The following is an 18784-nucleotide window of genomic DNA, read 5'->3' on the forward strand; positions in this document are numbered from 1 at the left end:
AGCTGCCTCTTCGTGTTCTGGCTTCCATTTCCATGGTTTTCCTTTTTGTAAGAGTGAGTGCTGTGGGTGAGCAATGATAGGAAATCCAGGTACGTGTTTCCTCCAGTACCCTAAAGTATCCATAAGCTGTTGCACTTCTTTCCTAGATTGGGGTATCTGCAATTTTTCCGTTTTACTTAGGGTGTCCAGTGGAATTGCTGTACTATCTGCAATCTACCAGGTACCTACACATTTTACTTCTCTACTTGGTCCTTGACATTTTTCAGGTAAAATCTCAACTTTTGCTTTATATAGTGCTTGCTACCTTGCTGCTGCTGCTCCCCCACTCTTTGAGGGGAGGTGTCTCTGATCAGAGTATCATCTATATATTGGTACAGTTTTACATCCTGAAGGAGGTGAGACTGACTGTAGAAGTTCAGCAAATGCAGCATGAGCAATCATAAGTGAATATTTATACTCCTGTGGGAGTCTGTTAAAGGTATATTGTATACCTTCCCAAGTGAAATCAAATTTCTCCTTGTCCTTCTCCTGTAAAGGGACCATAAAGAACATACCTTTCATGTCTTGTACCGCTACCCATGGGCGTGTGGTTGCTTGTAGCATGGCTGTTAAACTTGCAATACTGGGCGCTGCAGCCGTTAGTGAAGCCGTGCTGGCATGATCTGTTGTCAGGTGCCGTCTCCCATCGGGCTTTCGGAGTGGCCAGACAGGTGAACTGTATGTGGAGTGGGTTCTGGAAATAACATGCCTTTTTTCCAAGTCTGCTATTATGTCAGAAATTCCATTTCATGCCACAGCAGAAATTGGATGCTGGTATATTTTTGAATTGGGGAGTGCAGGAGCTGTGTGGAATACACATACTGTACCCTCCCTATTTCTGCCAGGTTTGGGGTCAGTACTTGAACCAAAGGACCACACACTGCCATCTGGCAAGTGCCAGTTTTGTCTGGTCAAAACACTGAAACCCAGAATATTTTGACTGTGCTTTTAAACCACATAGGGATCGGACTGGAGCCATAAATTAAATTTTGCAATGCTCTGTTCACTGTGGTGACTTTAATTCTTTGCCAGCCCAGCTTCTTGGCATCCTATTGTGTTAGTATTGAAATTTGTGCTCCCATATCTAACGGGAATTTCACCAGTTGTTGTCAAGGACCAACTGGAATCAAAATACAAGTGCCTCCTTCATTTAGTGGCTTTAATATTGCATAATCTAATGTGGCAGATACTGAGGTATCACCAGCTTCTCTCCCTGTCTGTGCATAGTTTGCATGCGAGCAGCTTTTGTGACAGCAGTGGAAAGCTTGCTTAGGGAACAAATGGGAATTATAGAAGGTTCATCTCATTCCAAGACAATTACTCCCCCTGCCCAATGAGCTATCCTATAGGTGATAGAATGGGATTCCTTTGCTTGGTCGGGTCCTAGGTTTAAGAAGACTCCTGGACCTCAATAACCATTTGCTTTGTCTCCACTGAACATTATTTGGTTGCCACTGCTCAAGCAGACATGCCATGAATATTCAGTTTGTTTCACCTGGCTTTCTGCCGGTTTTCTCTTCTAAGTTTGCTAATTGCAATGGATCCCAGGGAGTGGTTCGTGTAGTATATCGTGGAGCACCACCCCGAGGTCTTTCAGAGTGTTCTGTTTTAGTGATGGGTCTAGCCTCACGTTCAGGGGGTTCTGAGGGGAATGGGGAGGGGCATAGTTTCCCTCATTGTAATTATCAGGATCATGCCACATACCACCATCCTAGTCCTCTGGGGACACTGTTAGTTTCCTCATTTGCATGGGAGGATGCAGAGCCTTCATGAGCACCATATCAACCTTTTCTTCCAAATTCTGCTTTTCTCCTTTTCTTCCTGTAACTTTCTGTAGCTGCTCAATTTGTAAGGACAGTAATATCTCAACTGCCTTCCTGCCTTCTATTTAATCTCTTAGATCTTATTTCTCTCTGTTATTATGTTTCCTATACTGGCAGGTGCCTAACATCTCACAAATAATTCCCTTTCTTTTACCATCTTTAGCATTTCCTCTCACTAATTTTAATTGTCCTTCAATGCCACCCCAGTCATGCCTATGTTTGCAAGTCCATTCCTGTGAGAGTTTGGGACTTGGACTTACTCCATGCCTCTGTAAGTAATCACTGATAATACTTGCCATCCTGCTGACTATGCCAAGTTGTTGCAGGGGAGATTTAGAGAGCTTAAAGAACCACCACCAAAGGTATCAGCAGAAGTGGTTTTATTGAAAAACGATGTTGTTAAAGTGAGGCTGAACAAAGTTTGATGGCAAGGTTTGCTCTATTGCTTATTGCAGAGGATAGAATAATGATTCTATGATGAATGATGAATAATTGATCATTCATTGAATGATTCTATGATGAATAATGATTCTAATGAACATGACAACAAAACTGAATTCATTAAATTGTAGATATTACACCAGTTTTTGTGCCTCTATCTTATGTGAATTAAATGGATCTCTGAAATGGAAGAGAAAATGCTGTATTTCTGTTTTAGAAATTTTTTTAAATGTACGGTTTTAGTTCTTTTGGAATGTATATGATTGAATATGCACAGACTACAAAGAACATTTAAGGATGGTGCAATTTGTTTTCTAACAGAGCAAAAATACCAAGATTTTCTTAAATAATATGCTGTTCTACAAATTAAATACTTTTTACTGTAGAAACAAATTATGTATGTTTGAAATGAATCAGGTCATTAATTTATTCCTCTGGTTCCTGCCTGTCTACACAGGTACGTTTAGTTACAGGATTCTAAGATTAAACATGGTAATATTGTTTTGTTTAAAAAAAAAAATCAAGTTTAAGACATAAGCCATTCAGGTTTGACTGTAGTGGTCGAAATTCTAAACAAAAAATGTTGAGAATTAAAAGAGCAAGCAAGACAAAATTGTGACTGAATCTGTGGATGTCTCTGAGCTTATCCCACGTTCACAAGTCTGGTATGGCCTACAGCCATACAGAATACTTAATAGAGCTAGAAAAAGTGATACTGGATTTTTTACTGATAACTCCTAACCAATTTGCAGAGCAGTCTTGTGACAGCTGCAAGAGCATCTGCCGTGTAAAGGGGAGATAGACTGTTTGATAGTCAGAATCTGTGTATTGCAGTGGATTTTACGTTCCATGCTATTACTTGCCTTCAGTCAGTCACCTTAATTATATAGTGAGATTTAAGTGCTTTCATTGTCATTCTTAAAAATTTTCAGCTTTAAAGGTCTCTTGCATTACTGCTAGATGGTAGGGAGGATTGAAAATAACTTAGTATGCTTTGGAACCTGCAGATTCAAATCCTGATTTTTTAATATTTATTTATTATTTTTTTATTATTCTTTAACCTTATAGGGTTCGGTGGGTGAACCGGGACCTAAGGGTGAACAAGTAAGTTTTGTTAGAGATCATGGTACTTTCAAGTCACACTACCAAATGCTGCAGTACATTACGTTGACCAAATCTGAAGGCTGACAGTATGTCTTTTTTTGATGTAGGGTGCACCTGGAGCAGAAGGAGATGGAGGAGAAAAGGGTGACTTAGTAAGACATTATTTTCTCTTTACCTGATCTAATATTTTGTTGTCATAAATTAAAACTTTAAAGTATTGTTGGAGTGCTTCAAGCATACGTTTTGATCATTGAAAGTCACATTTCAGTTTTATACTAACTAGGTATTGCAAAGCACAGAAGTTCTATTAGCTCATGTCATTAGTTCATGTCATTCCTGCTGTTTTGAAAGCACTCTGAAATACTCCTGTTCTCTTAGGTGTTTAATACAGTATGGGCTGCCTTGAAGGGTGTGCGTGTGTATGTGTATATAGATACATATGTAGGCATACACTAAGCGTTTAAATATATATATGCATACACACATATAAATTCTTGGTGTTTGAGGCAGTGAGGCTGAGAGGGCAGTTTAATTCAGGTGAAACAGGAACACTGACAATAAATATCCTTAGAAATCAGATATGATGGAAATATTTTGTATTGCCTTTGTATTTGGAAGTAAGTTGTAGCAACTGGCTGTTAGGGAGAGGGAGAATGGCCTGGGAAGAGGCTGTGGCACTGTGATATTGCTGGGGGAATATATATATGTATATTCTGCAGGAGTGTGATGTGAACTCACATGGGTAATTCCTGGGTCATGTGCCCTTGGGTAAAGAGGATTTGTTTTCCTACAGAAAGAGAAGTGCACTACTAGTCCAGTGGCCCCTATGGAACCCCATCCAGCAAAGCCAGACTTGATCTTTCAAAAGGAAATAAAGTACTCCCTAAAAAAATAAAAGGTTGTGTGCTGGAAATGAGCACTTTTTTTCCCTACACTCTGCAATTCTGAAAGGCTTTTAAAGTTAATTAACAGCCCTAGTGAGCTAGAGGTCCAGTAATTCAGCTTTACCATCAATATACACATTCCCAGGAAGCAATATACGGGTTTAAGTGTGCTGCCAGTTAGTCTGTTTTTAAACTGATAACAGTTGTTATTGCTATTTCACTTACGGCATATTCATTAACAGACGAAGTGGCCTTTCTGACCTTTAGAAACCAATTATTTCACCAATGACATTTAGGAACTGGGAAAATACAATTTTCAGAAATCTCTCCAAGAGTAATATGAAAACGCCAAAGAGGAGTTAATCTATTTCATAGGTGGTTACAAGACTTTGAAACTTTATTTTTTCCAATTCAGAGGAGAAAAGTAAAAACTTCTGAATAGTGGGACTGGTATTCTCAGTCAACTGACAGAGGGGTCTTGGAGTTGTTCAAGCCAGGAGCCAGGTTGCTGGGAACAGGAACTTCTAGAGGTTTGGCTTCTGCACAGCACATTGGTTAGGCACTTGCCTGGTTTCTGCTGCAGTTCTGTCAGGGCTAACACAACACTGTAAAATAAATACCAATAAATTCTGTCAAACTAGGAAATCCTGATTAAATAATACTTCCTTTAGAGGTTTCCAAGCAATCTGCTAAGATTGTCCTTTGCTGTAACTGTGATTTGAGAGGTTAGAGCCTAATTCTAAGATAACCAATACAAAACAAATTATAAATATGCTTTCTTATTTGTACCTTACAGAAATATTTTTGAGAAAGAAATTTTAAAAAAAGAATCTGAAATTTAAGTTTTGTTCCCAAATGAATTGTAAATCAAGGTGCAATTTTGCATAAATCAACTAAATATGCAAACTTTATTATTTATAGTGGAAAAAAATGTAGTTTACTGCATTTGTAAAATCTGTGACAACAGATACTCTCTTCTAATACAGTTTGTCTTTTTTTTGCTTAGGGTGATATGGGACTACCAGGAGCAAAGGGAGCTGTAAGTATAATGAACGGTACTGTTGCAGAAATACAGACATCTAGTAGATCAGATAGATGGCTTTCCGATTTAAGAAAGAAAATACAAATAATGAGCTGATCTCTTTGTCACAGTTAAATTGAATGAGTTCCAACAACATTTCTTCTGTTTAAATTTTGAATACATTTAATATTAAAATGGATTAGTTTTGGAAATGAATTAATGTCCTGAATTCTAAGCTACATAAGAGAAGCATCATTAAGCAGCAGTTTTCTTGCCAACTGATTTTTTTTTTATATACTTTTTTTTGGAGGACATGAACACACTCTTTGTACAGTATGTTGTATAGAAAGGGGGCTTAGTACAGTGGCTGCATGCAGCCTTTAATCTTTACATGGAAAAAGCAGGACTGTGACATCTGTGGAAGCAGAAGTATTTATGGCCCAGATTCCTTTTTTGTTGTTTTCTTTATTTTTTAGAAATAACAAAGTGATAGCTTTGATGTGGAAGGCGAGCAGAAGCTTGTATGTGACATAAGAAAATGAATTTGAAAGTTGAACACATTCTTTCATTTCCCACTAAAGAGTGGGATTGTTACAGCAGCTGACAGTTTGGGCTGCAATACTAATATATCAACAGTTCTGCCTACAGGGAACCAAGGCTGACCGTAATGAAAAAATTATGCTTGTGTTCTCAGTGCCCTGTGTGACATGGGGCCAAGCAAATGCAAGCTAGAGAGTGTTTACTGCCAATCAAGATCGTACAAGAAGGACATGAGGAAGAAATAGAGGAGAAGTCCATAGTTTTTATCCCCCTTGATTTTTAAAATCTTCTCTTGGTGGGACCCTAGAGTGCTTGTCATGTGAGTGAGTACATATGCAGGGATGAGTAATCCATCAGGGAACCTGGTATCTCACCAGGCTGGGCAAGAAAGCAATGATGGCTTCCTGGCTGTATAGTCCATGAAGGGAGTTTCGCTGTCTTCTTAATTCATCTATTGAAGCATGTTCTTTGGGTTTTCTCCTGACAGGGACAGCAATAAGCTGTCTGAGATGCAGCATAGATGGAACTGAAACGGCTCCATCTTTGGCTTTAACTGATGTCACAGTTGAGTAATTTCTTGAGCATCTCTTTTGGCAGGTGTTCTTCCCTTCTCACCTGCCCCCCCCCCCATAGACTGGGGAAGCCATAAGTACGTAGGATTTTCTTTCCCGCTTCTTTTGGGTTTAGTTGTGTTTTTTGGGGTTTCTTTGGTTTTGGGGTGTTCTTTTTCTTTGTTAGTACTACTGCCGATTAATAGCAGTAAAATAAATCGTATTGAAAGTAACTCGGAGGTGTCTATTGACGTAGGTCTCACTCTGCATGGTATTTAATCACTTTTAGAAAATTTACTGGAGCAGAAGCTATAGCTTTATTTACTAAATGTATTTAAGGGGACATACTGATGTAGCCATGCCAATCCTTTAACTCCCTAGGGCTCAGGATGCTTATAACAGTAAAATAGCTCCTTCTACCACTTTCCTAGGTAAAATAAGCTGGCATTGGATCTGTTCAGGCAGTTTGTCAACATCAGCTTGTGTGAGGACGTTGCCTCCCTTATGCTGGCACACTCAGGCAAAGGAACTAGAACTTCCGTGCAGTGAGCTCTGACTCTGACAGATTAAACAAAGCAAAACTGTCTGTTCCCAAGCAGCCTGGGGCTAGATGATACAGGCTCATACTGTGGTACTTTCTATGAAAGAGCATGAATGGCATTTGCAGCAAGCAGGAAGCTGGAATTTTTGTAACTTAAGCAGCACTTAAACGTCTAGAAAAGTTGCATGTGACATGCATGAGGGCAGATGTAGAAACCAAGTATAGGAGATCTGTTCGTCGACAAAAAACCAATGTTTTGCACGTGTCACTATGGACACCAGTTTGCCTCTTTTGACAGAATACCTTATTTTTCCACTTCTCCCCTTTAAGTGAGGAATACAGACCTCTTTTTAAGTTTATAACTCACACAATGGCTGACTCCAGTCACTTATTTAAAAATAAGCTTTTCAACTCTACATCCCAGCATTCATCACTTTGCATTTATGAATAGCTCCTGTCACCATTCTGATATGCCAGAATGAGTCTAACTCTAGTACATCAGTCCATTGAAATGCCTCTCTTTCATTATCAGGTTGGTAATCCTGGAGACCCTGGTTCCCGTGGGCCTGAGGGAAGTCGGGGACTGCCGGGCATGGAAGGGCCACGAGGCTCACCTGGACCACGAGGCTTGCAGGGTGAACAGGGTGCCCCAGGTCTGCCTGGCAGCCAAGGTCCAGCTGTAAGTACTGTTTTCCTGTAATTGGTATCTTTTGAATGCTTAGCTGTCACGCCACTCCTTTTTTTTTTTTTTTTTTTTTTTTTTTTGCATCAGGAGATGCGTACACATGCAATACCCACGTGCCACAGTAGAGTTTGAAATACACTGCACCTCACAACAGACACATTTGTACACCAGAGAAATGATTTCTCAGGGCTGTGTGCAATTAGGTCCTTGGGCCCTCAGCTTTCAGTTCAGTTCCCTTTTCTTACACCCACCCCACTCCTGCGGTGCACATGAAACCATGTTTGACATATTGGTGTATCACACATGGTATTTGCCTTGCTAGTTGACTTCAGCTTGCAGGGACTGGAACACCTTTTATTGACTGCTGCACTGGTTTTGGCTGGGATAGAGTTCATTTTCTTCATAGTAGCTTGTATGGGGCTAAGTTTTGGATTTGTCCTGGAAACCGTGTGATAACACACTGCTGTTTTGCTTACTGCTAAACAGTGCTTACGCAGCATCAAGGCCCTTTCTGCTTTTCTCACTGACAGTGAGTAGGTTGGAAGTGCACAAAAAGTTGGGAGGGGACACAGCTGGGACAGCTGACTCCAAGTGACCAAAGGAATATTCCCTACCATATGACATCGTGCTCAGCAATAAAACCAGGGGGGAGGTTGGCAGGGGGCCACTGCTTAGGGGCCTGACTGGGCATTGGTCGGTTGGTGCTGAGCAATTGCTTTAATTTTCATCACTTATCTGCCTTGGGGTTTACTTTTTTTGTTATTTTCCCCCCTCTTTTCCTTACAATTTCTTCTTCTTCTTCTTCTTAGTTTCAATTTATTAAACTGTTTTTATCTCAACCCGTTAGTTTTCTCACTTTTACCCTTCTAATTCTCTCCCTCATCCCACCGGGGGGTGAGTGAGTGAGCGGCTGAGTGGTGCTTAGTTACCGACTGGGGTCAAACCATGACACAACTGGGCAGCATTTTTTGCATCAGGCACACTTATAAATGTGTTATTAAAATGCACTGTGTTATTAACTGTTTTTTTAACTATTGTTTTTTTAATTCTAGGGAAAAGAACCAACTGATCAGCACATTAAGCAGGTTTGCATGAGAGTTATGCAAGGTAAATATGCTAAAAAGTATTTGATGTTTTTTGTGCATTTAAATCAAAATTATCTGCTGCTGTGGAAGCAACAAAGATTCCCCAAGTCTTATCAAGAACAAATAGCGTGACCTCAGCAGTGGACCTGGCAGAAAGTCTTTCCACATGTGAATGTGGACGCAATATGAGAGAATATGAGAAAGAAGTCCCTTATTCATATTTACTTTGCAGCCTCATTGACCTGTTGATTCCACACTATTACTGTAGTAACCAGGCCATAGACCAAAGTGCTTTTATGAAATACATATATTTTATGTACAAACCACTTGTTATGTTTACATATATAAAAGCACAGGGCTTCACTGAAAGCTTGTTTTGCCATTTGTATTCATACACTATGAGATTACAACAAACTATGTGCAAAATGGGTAAAAAAAAAAAAAAAAAAAAAGGAAGGGTGCAGAGAGAGGCTTCCTGGAGATAACATATCACAAAATGAAAGCAATAGGCAGATGTTCTAAACCCTAATTATAGTTGCTTAGTTCTTCTTAACACACACAGAGATGTGGAGCTTTTCTAAGACAGTTGGGTGCATGGGATTTACTGAGTTTAAAAATTTATGCTACCCTGTAAGCACAAGACTTTTCAGTACTTGCTATTAAAGATGTCCTTTGGGATATGGTGCCTTTGTAATGTTTAGAGTTTACCAGAATGAAATTGCTGCTCATGATTTAATCTAAAAATTCTCTGTAGTCATCACTCTTCTTGATACTGCCCAACAGGTTATTTTTTTTAAAAAACCTTTCTATAAATAGGATAAAAAGTCCTAAAGGCCTCTTAAAGTGGCCTTTTGAAAGACAGCAGTGAGGAGGATTATGGTGAAATCAGATATGGTGTTTGAATTTATGCATAACCATCAGAATTAGCAATGAAGAGAAGGGTATAGGAAAAGTAGACTGTCTTCATTGCATCCTTCTTGAGAGGCCCTGAAATTGTCAACGCTGTCATGTTAAAAAAAAATCAGTCCCAGTGGGTCCCTGGGATCTTGTCAGCTTAAAGACAATTCTAACTGAAGCTCCTCAGTAGGCTTGACCTGCAGAGCGCTATCCCCAGTCTTCCTTATATACCTGCCCACTATAGCTACTATTTTATTTTGGATCCTGCTCCACCTCCCCTTTCCCCCATCTCCTCTAATATTTCTTGGTTGTGGACACGAAATAACTATGTCTTGCCAAGTCATGCAGACTTCATAACAAATGTCATATGGAGCTGTATGTGGCTGTATCCAGAGAAAGTTATTTCTAAGACACGCTTAGAAGATGCATTTAAGGTCTAGAAAAGAAAAATAGAGAGGACTGCTCTCGTGCTATTACAGCAGTGGCCTGAAAGGGGGAGAAGAAAAAGGGAATAGCTAGCTTTGATAATTCCAAGGAAGGCAAGCTGATCCTATGCCTAATAAAGAGCAAAGCTCCTGCTTAAGAGATCAACATAAAGTGTTCAATTATTTATCAAACTTGAGATCACAACCACGAATTTGAGGGTTTCTTTCCTCAAAAAGAAGGCTTGCACTTACCAGGCCAACATAGATGACTGCCCTCGTGCTTTTTGCTGTTTCTTCTTGCAAAGACAGGTCTTGACGGGATTAACAAGTAGTAATGAAAAGAGATATTTTCTCTTTTAAGAGGCGGCAATTGCATGAGTAAGCTTTCTTACTAGATGGTTGAAATTTAAGTTATATAGAAAATTATAATATATAATATAAAATTTCTAAACAAGCCTTATACATTTGAGTCATTTCAGCCTGCAAACATGAAATTTTTAAGATACAGGCTTCAGAGTGACCAGCTTCACAGTGTGCCTATGCAGTTAGCCACTGGTAGTACTAAGGTGGTCTTATATATGTACCAGACTAAAGAGTACTGCACATAAAGAAGGCACTGAACTGTAAGCTGTCAATTTCTAGCAGAGAATACACGTTCTTCTTCACTGAACACAGGAATCTCTCCATTCAGGTCCACTTACTGCTTAATTCTGCCCTGTTCATTGCAGAACAACTGGCTCAGCTGGCAGCCAGTCTTAGGAGGCCAGAATTTGGTGCTCCAGGTCTTCCTGGCCGACCGGGGCCACCAGGTGCTCCAGGCCCTGCTGGTGAAAATGGCTTCCCAGGACAGCTTGGGCCCCGTGGCTTGCCTGGCCTTAAAGGCCCCCCCGGTGAGATTGGTCGTAAAGGTCCTAAAGGTAAGAAATTCTGTAACTACTTTTCAGTTGTTGACTGCCCCAGTTTTTTGTGGTGTGTGACCCCTGCCCACTTTCCCCCTCCTTTGGATTACAGGTTGTGGATATACATTGTACATAGTGAAATCCAAAAAGATCTGGAATTAGGAACCTATGCTGTTTCCTTTAACTGTTGCCTTGGTTGTCCCAGTGATTAAAGGGCACGTTGGCCTGGCCTCAGCAAGACTTGTTTATAAATCTTTTTTGTCATCAAACCACTTACACAATATGAGAAAGGACAGGCATCTACCTTCAACTAGAAGCAAGCAGCTGAGTCAGATTCCTAGTATTAATTCTTCCTCTCATGGACTTTCAAGGTTTCTGTTTTTCATATGATGAAAAGTTCCAGCAGTGATTCTCTTTCCTCCACTCCATCTGGTTGTGGACCTCACTTCTGCAAGACAAGCAGTCCCAAAAGGCAATGTAAACAGATTCATTCACTAATCTCTAGCCTACTTTTCTAAAGTCTATCCACAAGTGACTGAAAAGAATTTGCCTCTTACTTGACTATAATACTTGAGCCCGTTAACATCACTAGAGCCCATTAACATCACTAGACCATGTACCACAATCTGTTGATTCTTTGGAAGGACAAATCCATAATAAAATGGACTTACCTTATACTTTACAAAAAATCTTTGATCTAAAATAATCTCTTTTGTTCCTGAGAGGCTTTATACTCCTCCAAAGGATTATACAGTAGAATTTTCTGCAAAGTCTTATGACCACTATGTATGTATTAGTTTCTATTCAGCAGTGATTTCGATTTGTTTTCTTGAAGGAAGGCTTTATTTTAAAATTGTATTTCTGCACAAAGCTGGTCTGTCGCTGGATTAGAGTGTTTACTTTTGTCTCAAGCTTTATTTGAAAGTAAAATTGGGGAAACCATTGAGAGAAGAAATAGAATACAAAGCAAACCTTAACAGCATTGTTGCTAGAGCTCTGTTACTGTTTTCACTTAATGTAATGTCATCTGTATTCACAGAAGCAACAAAAAATGGAGATACAAAGGTGATCAGATACTCTGAATTTGATTCAGCACACAGCAGACTGCACTGTGTTAATATTAAAAAAAATTAATAAAAAAATATACAGAGCATAAGAAAACCCCAACAAACAAGATGCTTTGTTTCCTATCATAATTGTCATCAAGTTCCAAGTTATCTTACAGTAAACCTTGAAATACAATTACAGATACAAGAGAAGTGGTAAATGCTTTCACGTGCAAGAGCGATCATGATGGTACATGGCAGGCAACCTGAAAACAATCTCAGTGCTTCACTCTGAGTTACCTGGTAGTTACCAGAGTTCCACAGAGGTCACAGAGATGAACTTACTTTCTCCATCCATTTGGGAGCTGTCTGATATCAGAGCAAGAGGAAAAGGGTACCTAGGACAAATGATAAGAGGGGAAAAGGAGGAGGATGTTGAGAATGGTTTAGAAGGTCACGGTAAAGAGAGAGAAACACAACGTGTTACCATGAGAGAAAGCAGAAGTTACAAAGGTACAGTGATTTAACAGCATCAACAACAGCAGAGTCAAAAAGGGGTGGCTCAAGGAAGATTACAGCGACTTTAATGAACAATCTGGGATAGTGAAGGAGGGCAGAAACAGAAATCGGTTGAAGTTTGGAGTAACCAGCAGTAAGCACTATTCCAAAATGTTCAGTAGATGGCAATATTGGAAGTATATATGGGTAACCTGACATCAGTGCCTCCAGTAGCTGTATTTAAAAGACAGGCTGAATCTCCATGTCAACTAGGCAGTCTGAAGCATAGAGATAAGACTCCTCCTCTAGTACCCTGTGTGCATCTATCTTTTATTGAAATTTGGACTTTTGTACTGACTCTTGTGCTCCTTTACATAGCTTCCTTGTTTCCTGCTGTGCCATTTCCAGGCAAGCCACAAATTCTACCAGTCTATTCTAAACTTCCTCACTGCAGTACAAGAAAGTATGGAAGTATAAAGTAAAGTTAACTCAAATATTATTAGGCATATACTTCTGACTTTTGACTTTCAGGAAAAAAAAAAACCAAACGATCAAGAGTTTACGTATGGCATTCACAAGTGGTAAATATACGTACTCTTATGGAATATGTACAGTGAACAGAATCTGAACTTTACAACCAAAACAACAAAAAAAGCTTCCTCTTAGTAAGATATTTCTTGGTTGGAGCAACATACGAATTTGAATTAAAGCTGGATGCCCACCGAAGAAAAGTGTCCATAATACCAATATATAAGAACAAAGTTCTTCCTTTTACTTTTATGAATATGGGTGTCAACAGAATACTGTGATCTGTGCAAGCCAGCTTCTCTTTTGTTCTCTGCACTAGTTGTCTCAAGGACCAGCACTTGAGAAGTTTTACTTCTTAGCTGAGTTCACATGGTCTTGCAAAAGCCCTTGGTCAGTAACCTGTCTGTATTCCAAAAAAGCCTGTATAGTTCTGTGAGTTTGGTTTATTTCTGTTATATAGGCTATGACATATTTCATGTGGCACTTACTGTCCAGCTCCAGGTGGGGTTTTTTGTTTGTTTTGGTTTTTTTACCCTCCAGCATGTTTATTTCTGAATATAACTCAAATGTAGGGAAAAAACCAAACAAATCCCAAACATCTTACAAGGACATGTGTCAGGACATCATTCAAAGATGCTAAGAATATATACAGCCACCCGAATTCTCTGCTTATTAACCATTCAACTCTGAGAGGGAGCTTACTGAAACATACTCCAAGCAGCCTGTAACTAATGTTTTGTGAATTTGCTATAGGTGAACCAGGAGAAAGAGGAGAAAGAGGATTTCCAGGCAGAGGACTGAAGGGTTACCCTGGACCAAGAGGTCTTCCAGGTAAATATGAGAGGGTGAGGATAAAGAAGAAATGTAGTAAAAATTTATTCAGAACCGATACCTCAGGTAGCCTTGAAAAGATAAAAGGTGTTCATCAAGCAATAAAATTTCAAATAACAGTACTTCATAATTCTTACTTCATATATAATGACACAGTCATAAATCATGATTAAAAGCTCTTTTACTACAGAGCTACCACCCTATTTATCTCAGTGTGGAAAGATTAGGAAAAAATTATAGAAAGAATTAAAAAAGAAAAGAGGTAATCACACAAACACATATATAAATAAATGACTTCTTTTTATATAAATATATATATTTATACATATAAATCATAGAATTCTAGAATCATTTAGGTTGGCAAAGACCTTTGAGATCATCAAGTCCAACTGTTAACCCAGGACTGCCAAGTCCACCACTAAACCATGTCACCAAGCACCATGTCACCAAGCACCATGTCTATGTATTTTTTTAAATACCTTCAGGGATGATGATTCCACCAGCTCCCTGGGCAGCCTGTTCCAATGCTTGACCACCCTTTCTGTGAAGAAATTTTTCCTAATATCCAATCTAAACCTCCCCTGGCACAAGTTGTGGCTGTTTCCTCTTATCCTGTTGCTAGTTATGTGGGAGAAGAGACCTCCCCCCCGCCCCCCGAGTCTCCTTTTCCCCAGGCTACACAACCACACTTCCCACAAACTGCTCCTCATAAGACTTGTCTCATAAGACACGCTCCAGCACCTCAGTGTCCCTCCTGTAGCGAGCAGCCCAAAACTGAATATAGGATTTGAGGTGCAGCTTCTCCAGTGCTGAGTATAGGGGGATGATTGCTTCCCTAGTCCTGCTGGCCTCACCGTTTCAGATACGAGCCAGGATGCTGTTGGCCTTGGCCACCTGGGCACACTGCTGGCTCATGCTCAGCCAGCCATCAACCAGCACCCCCAGGTCCTTTTCTGCCAGGCAGCTTTCCAGCCACTCTGCCCCAAGCCCGTAGCGTTGCGTGGGGTTGCTGTGACCCCAGTGCAGGAGCCGGCCCTGAGCCTCACTGAACCTCATACAGCTGGCCTTGGCCCATTGACCCAGCCCCCCCTGCAGGGATCATTCTCCCCTGCAACTTGGTGGTGTCTGCAGACTTACTGGGGGTGCACTTGATCTCCTCATCCACATCATTGATAAAGATACTGGACAGAGCTGGGCCCCACACTGAGCCCTGTGGAACGCCACTTGTCACCGGGCCATCTGGATGTAACCCCATTCACCACCATTCTGTGGGCTCAGCCAGCCAGCTTCTTACCCAGCAAAGAGCACACCCATCCAAGCCATGAGCAGCCAGTTTCTCCAGGAGAATGCTGTGGGAGACAATAAAAAGTAAAAAGGCTTTACTAAGGCCCAGGTAGACAACATCCACAGCCTTAACTTATCTATTAGGCGGGTTACCTTGTCACAGAAGCAGATCAGGTGAGTCAAGCAGGACTTGCCTTTCATAAACCCATGCTTACTGCACCTGAACCGCCAGTTCTGCTGCATGTGCTGTGTGGTGACGCTCAGCATGACCTGTTCCATAACCTTTCCTGGCACCAAGGTCAGGCTGACAGGCCTGTAGTTCCCGGGATCTTCGTTCTTGTTCCAGCCCTCCTTGTAGATGGGTGAAATATTTGCCAACTTCCAGGCAATGGGGACCTCCCCGGTTAGCCAGGGCTGCTGATAAACGATGGAGTGGCTTGGTAAGCACTTCCCCCAGCTCCATCAGTACCCTTGGGAGTTTATATATATTTAAAAATAAACAAAAAAAAGGCTTCAAAATGCCTTCATAATTTAGGACGTTCAAAATACAATTCTTCTTTATTTTCATGGTAGTTAATTGTAGTGTTATGTCATAGGGGTCCAGGACAGATTCTGATAAATGCAGCAAAACTGGCCTCTAGTGGCCAGTGAATGAAAATAAACATGTTCTTTCCATCGCTATCTCATACATGCATGTTTCTGTGTGTGTGTGTATAAATATATATATACAGAAACTATTAAACCACCAAAATTTGTTCTCTTTGTAAAAAAGAAAAAAAAATCAGTGTAGTATATACTGATACCTAGGATGTCTGTGAAACTCAAGAGCTGTCGTCTTTGGAAATTTATCAATGCAAGGGGCTTACTAAAGTCACTATATTTCATCACTTTGTTGAAGATTTAGAAGTAAAAAGAACCTTTAGTGCTCAGGAGTTCCATTTTATACATCTATTTCCTCAACACATCTGAATGGAGAATAAAAATAAATTATTGATACGTCTCTTTCCAGAGCGCTAACATAACTCTGAAGTAGTAAGTAGCATCTACACCTTCATATGCATCACCAACAGGGTTGTCTGCAGTACTGCAACCAGTTATACTGCATAGCTTTTTATAGCAGCAGATCTGCACCAGTACAGCTGGACAGGACTGGGATTGAAATTTCATTGCTGTAGATGTGTAAACACAGCCTGGTTGTCTAGGAGAGAAAAACTGCCCCTCTAAATAGGCACGTTTCTGGGGAAGCCACTGAGAGCAGTAAAAAGCCACCTTCACACAGCTTTTAAGAACAGGATGTTCAGTAAAGCTACGTGTATACTAAACAAGTCACACGCTGCCAATTTTTAGATCTGCATCCACTTTTTCAGGTGAACCAGGCAAAGCCAGTTACGGCAGGGAAGGCCGCGATGGTGAACGAGGTCCCCCTGGGATGGCTGGTCAGCCTGGGGTTCCTGGCCCTCCTGGGCCTCCTGGCCCTCCTGGGTACTGCGAGCCCTCATCTTGCAGAGTGCAGGCTGGACAGAGAGCTGGGAAGAACATGAAAGGGCCGTGAATGGGCACCACAAGTGCCACGAAGTGTCAGCATCAATTTACTTCCTGCACAGACAGCTGAGGAAAAAGAAATACAAACAAGGAGACACCTTTCAACCAAGGTTTTGGTAAAGCGTTTTTAACACAGTGTTGTACATGCTTTCTAAAGATGTACTTAGCAACACAAGCTGGAACAATGGTGCTTACAGAAATACACAGGTGATGCCTTCTGGCTCTTTCTCCTTTTTGAGGAAGGGGGCGGGGGGCGGGGGAAGGCACTTGTCTATTTTTATGTTTACTTTTTTTTAATAAAGAGTCTCTGTGATTTCTCCTCCTCCCCTGCTTAATTCCTACGTATGATGTACAGTGAAATAACGTGTCTTCAGCCATCAAATAAAAAAGGAAGAGTTTATTTACGTCAGTTGTAGCTATTCTTTTACGCTTGTAAAGTAAATTCCAGGGCACTCCTGAGCAAATCACACTTCATACACAGTCTTTTCATTGTATGTACGTCCTGTACAGGATATGCTATGCCTCCTTCAGCTCTTCAGTTGCAGAACCACAGTTGGGAGGCTGTTCTTATGAAAACCTGCCACCCCTGATGCCTTTTATGCTGTAAATCTCTGTACAGGTATGATCCCCGGGTTCTAATGAATAAGCCATGTGGAATAACCTCTTCACCTTCCACTCCAATTTGTGTTGCATTCATAGTTTCGTACAAAGCCTATTCCAGCTTGCCTCCTTCTATGTGAAATTAAAATAAAAGGCTAGTAGCCACTGTCAAGGGAATTTTAAGTCCCAGAAATACAGAAGTTTTATAGTAGAGATTACAGATCTTGAAGTAATGTCTGTGGTTATACAAAACCCAATAAATGTTTTAACTCCCTATATGCTTTTGTATGTATGGTTACATTCAATACCAGTAAAACAGAACAGCTAGAAGACAGCCATTAGACATCCCAAGTTGTCTTTTATAGATAAAGTCAATTTTTAGAGGAAAATGTGCAATGTGGATATTTTGTTTCTCTCTGTATAAATTAAACTATTTGTGGTTTTGACTTTACCTTCTCTGAAGTGTATTCTCTCTCTAAGACAACAATGAAACCATCCTGTGATGTTTCCTTTCATTTTGCTATTAGTCATCCAAGTTTTCAAACACAAACTTTGGCACGCCTGCTTTAAGCATCGAGTTTTCCCCTAGCCCTCAGTTGTCTGCTTATGTTCAAAATAGTTGACTTGCATGCCATGTGAGAATATAAAAGAAATAACAGGATTAGTTGAGCTATGCATTTTACATGTAATGTACAAGACAACACTAAAGGGAAAGGTACTGGTATAATACATGCTTTAAAAGGAATTATCGAAAGAAGTAATAGATAAGCCTTCCTGAAACTAAACCTGATGCTCTACCTGCACCCAAAGAGCTACTTCTCTAGCACCTCCTGTGTTGACAGAAAATGCCTAAATAGAGATCACTTGGGAGAAAAATGTCTGATAAAGCTGCCTGCTAAAAGAAAGTATATTTGCACATTTATTAGAAACTTTTGAGAATGAGTTAAATGGATTAATCTTGGTAATCTTTTTATACCCCTTGCACAGTCCAGTATTTTAAATGATAAAATACAAAAGGTGGAATCTTTACAAATTAAGTTTTATCTTACAGGTGCCTACCGCTCTCTTGATTGGTTCCACAGAAGCAGCACTGGGTGAGATATCAGGGAAAAGATGGAGGAATAAAACAGGCATAAAGAAATGTGCCATCCTGCCCAGAGATGCTGGGCACAGCTCGAGACAGAATGGTTTTTCTGCACCTCCAGTTTGGCTGAACTCTTGTAACCGACATCCCCTACGTTAATATTACAAGAAGCCATCAGAATAGATGAGTGCAAAGGATTTCACTCAAACAAATCCAGACAACTGCATACAAGGTGATTAGCTTGTTCACATAATATATATATATATATATATATATATATAAAGCTGATCTCTAAAGTTTTAGAATTAGGTCAGTTAGTTTACTGACAGCAAACAAAAAGTTAGTGGTAATGACAAAGTGTAGTTTCACCAGCAAACTTTTATTTTGACTATAAAGTGTGTAAAAGTGTTAAAAAGAAAAAAACCCTGATAACAGA

At 40.2% G+C, this 18784-nt stretch overlaps 1 protein-coding gene and 1 long non-coding RNA gene across 3 annotated transcripts in view; one reads left to right on the forward strand and one right to left on the reverse strand.

Annotated features, from left to right (window-relative positions):
- Nucleotides 1-18601, forward strand: part of COL9A1 (collagen type IX alpha 1 chain) — a 75055-nt gene extending 56454 nt beyond the window's left edge. The window contains exons 31-38 of one of the 2 annotated variants that reach the window (XM_005431948.3): nt 3372-3407; nt 3515-3559; nt 5298-5330; nt 7477-7623; nt 8682-8736; nt 10765-10953; nt 13761-13838; nt 16490-18569. In XM_005431948.3, the coding sequence (XP_005432005.1) occupies nt 3372-3407; nt 3515-3559; nt 5298-5330; nt 7477-7623; nt 8682-8736; nt 10765-10953; nt 13761-13838; nt 16490-16674 (768 nt within the window). In that variant the 3' untranslated portion in view covers nt 16675-18569. Of the gene's footprint in view, nt 1-3371; nt 3408-3514; nt 3560-5297; nt 5331-7476; nt 7624-8681; nt 8737-10764; nt 10954-13760; nt 13839-16489 lie in introns of both variants that reach the window. The other variant, XM_055713946.1, reaches the window with a different exon arrangement.
- LOC129736333 (uncharacterized) lies at nt 10815-16481 on the reverse strand. The gene is made up of 4 exons (XR_008732792.1): nt 14976-16481; nt 12282-12379; nt 11240-11383; nt 10815-10947 (listed from the first exon to the last, which is right to left on the reverse strand). It is a non-coding gene; the product is annotated as an uncharacterized LOC129736333 (long non-coding RNA).
- Nucleotides 18602-18784: the final 183 nt, after the last annotated feature.

Source organism: Falco cherrug, chromosome 6 (genome assembly GCF_023634085.1).
Source record: "Falco cherrug isolate bFalChe1 chromosome 6, bFalChe1.pri, whole genome shotgun sequence".
NCBI classification, from domain to species: Eukaryota; Metazoa; Chordata; class Aves; order Falconiformes; family Falconidae; genus Falco; species Falco cherrug.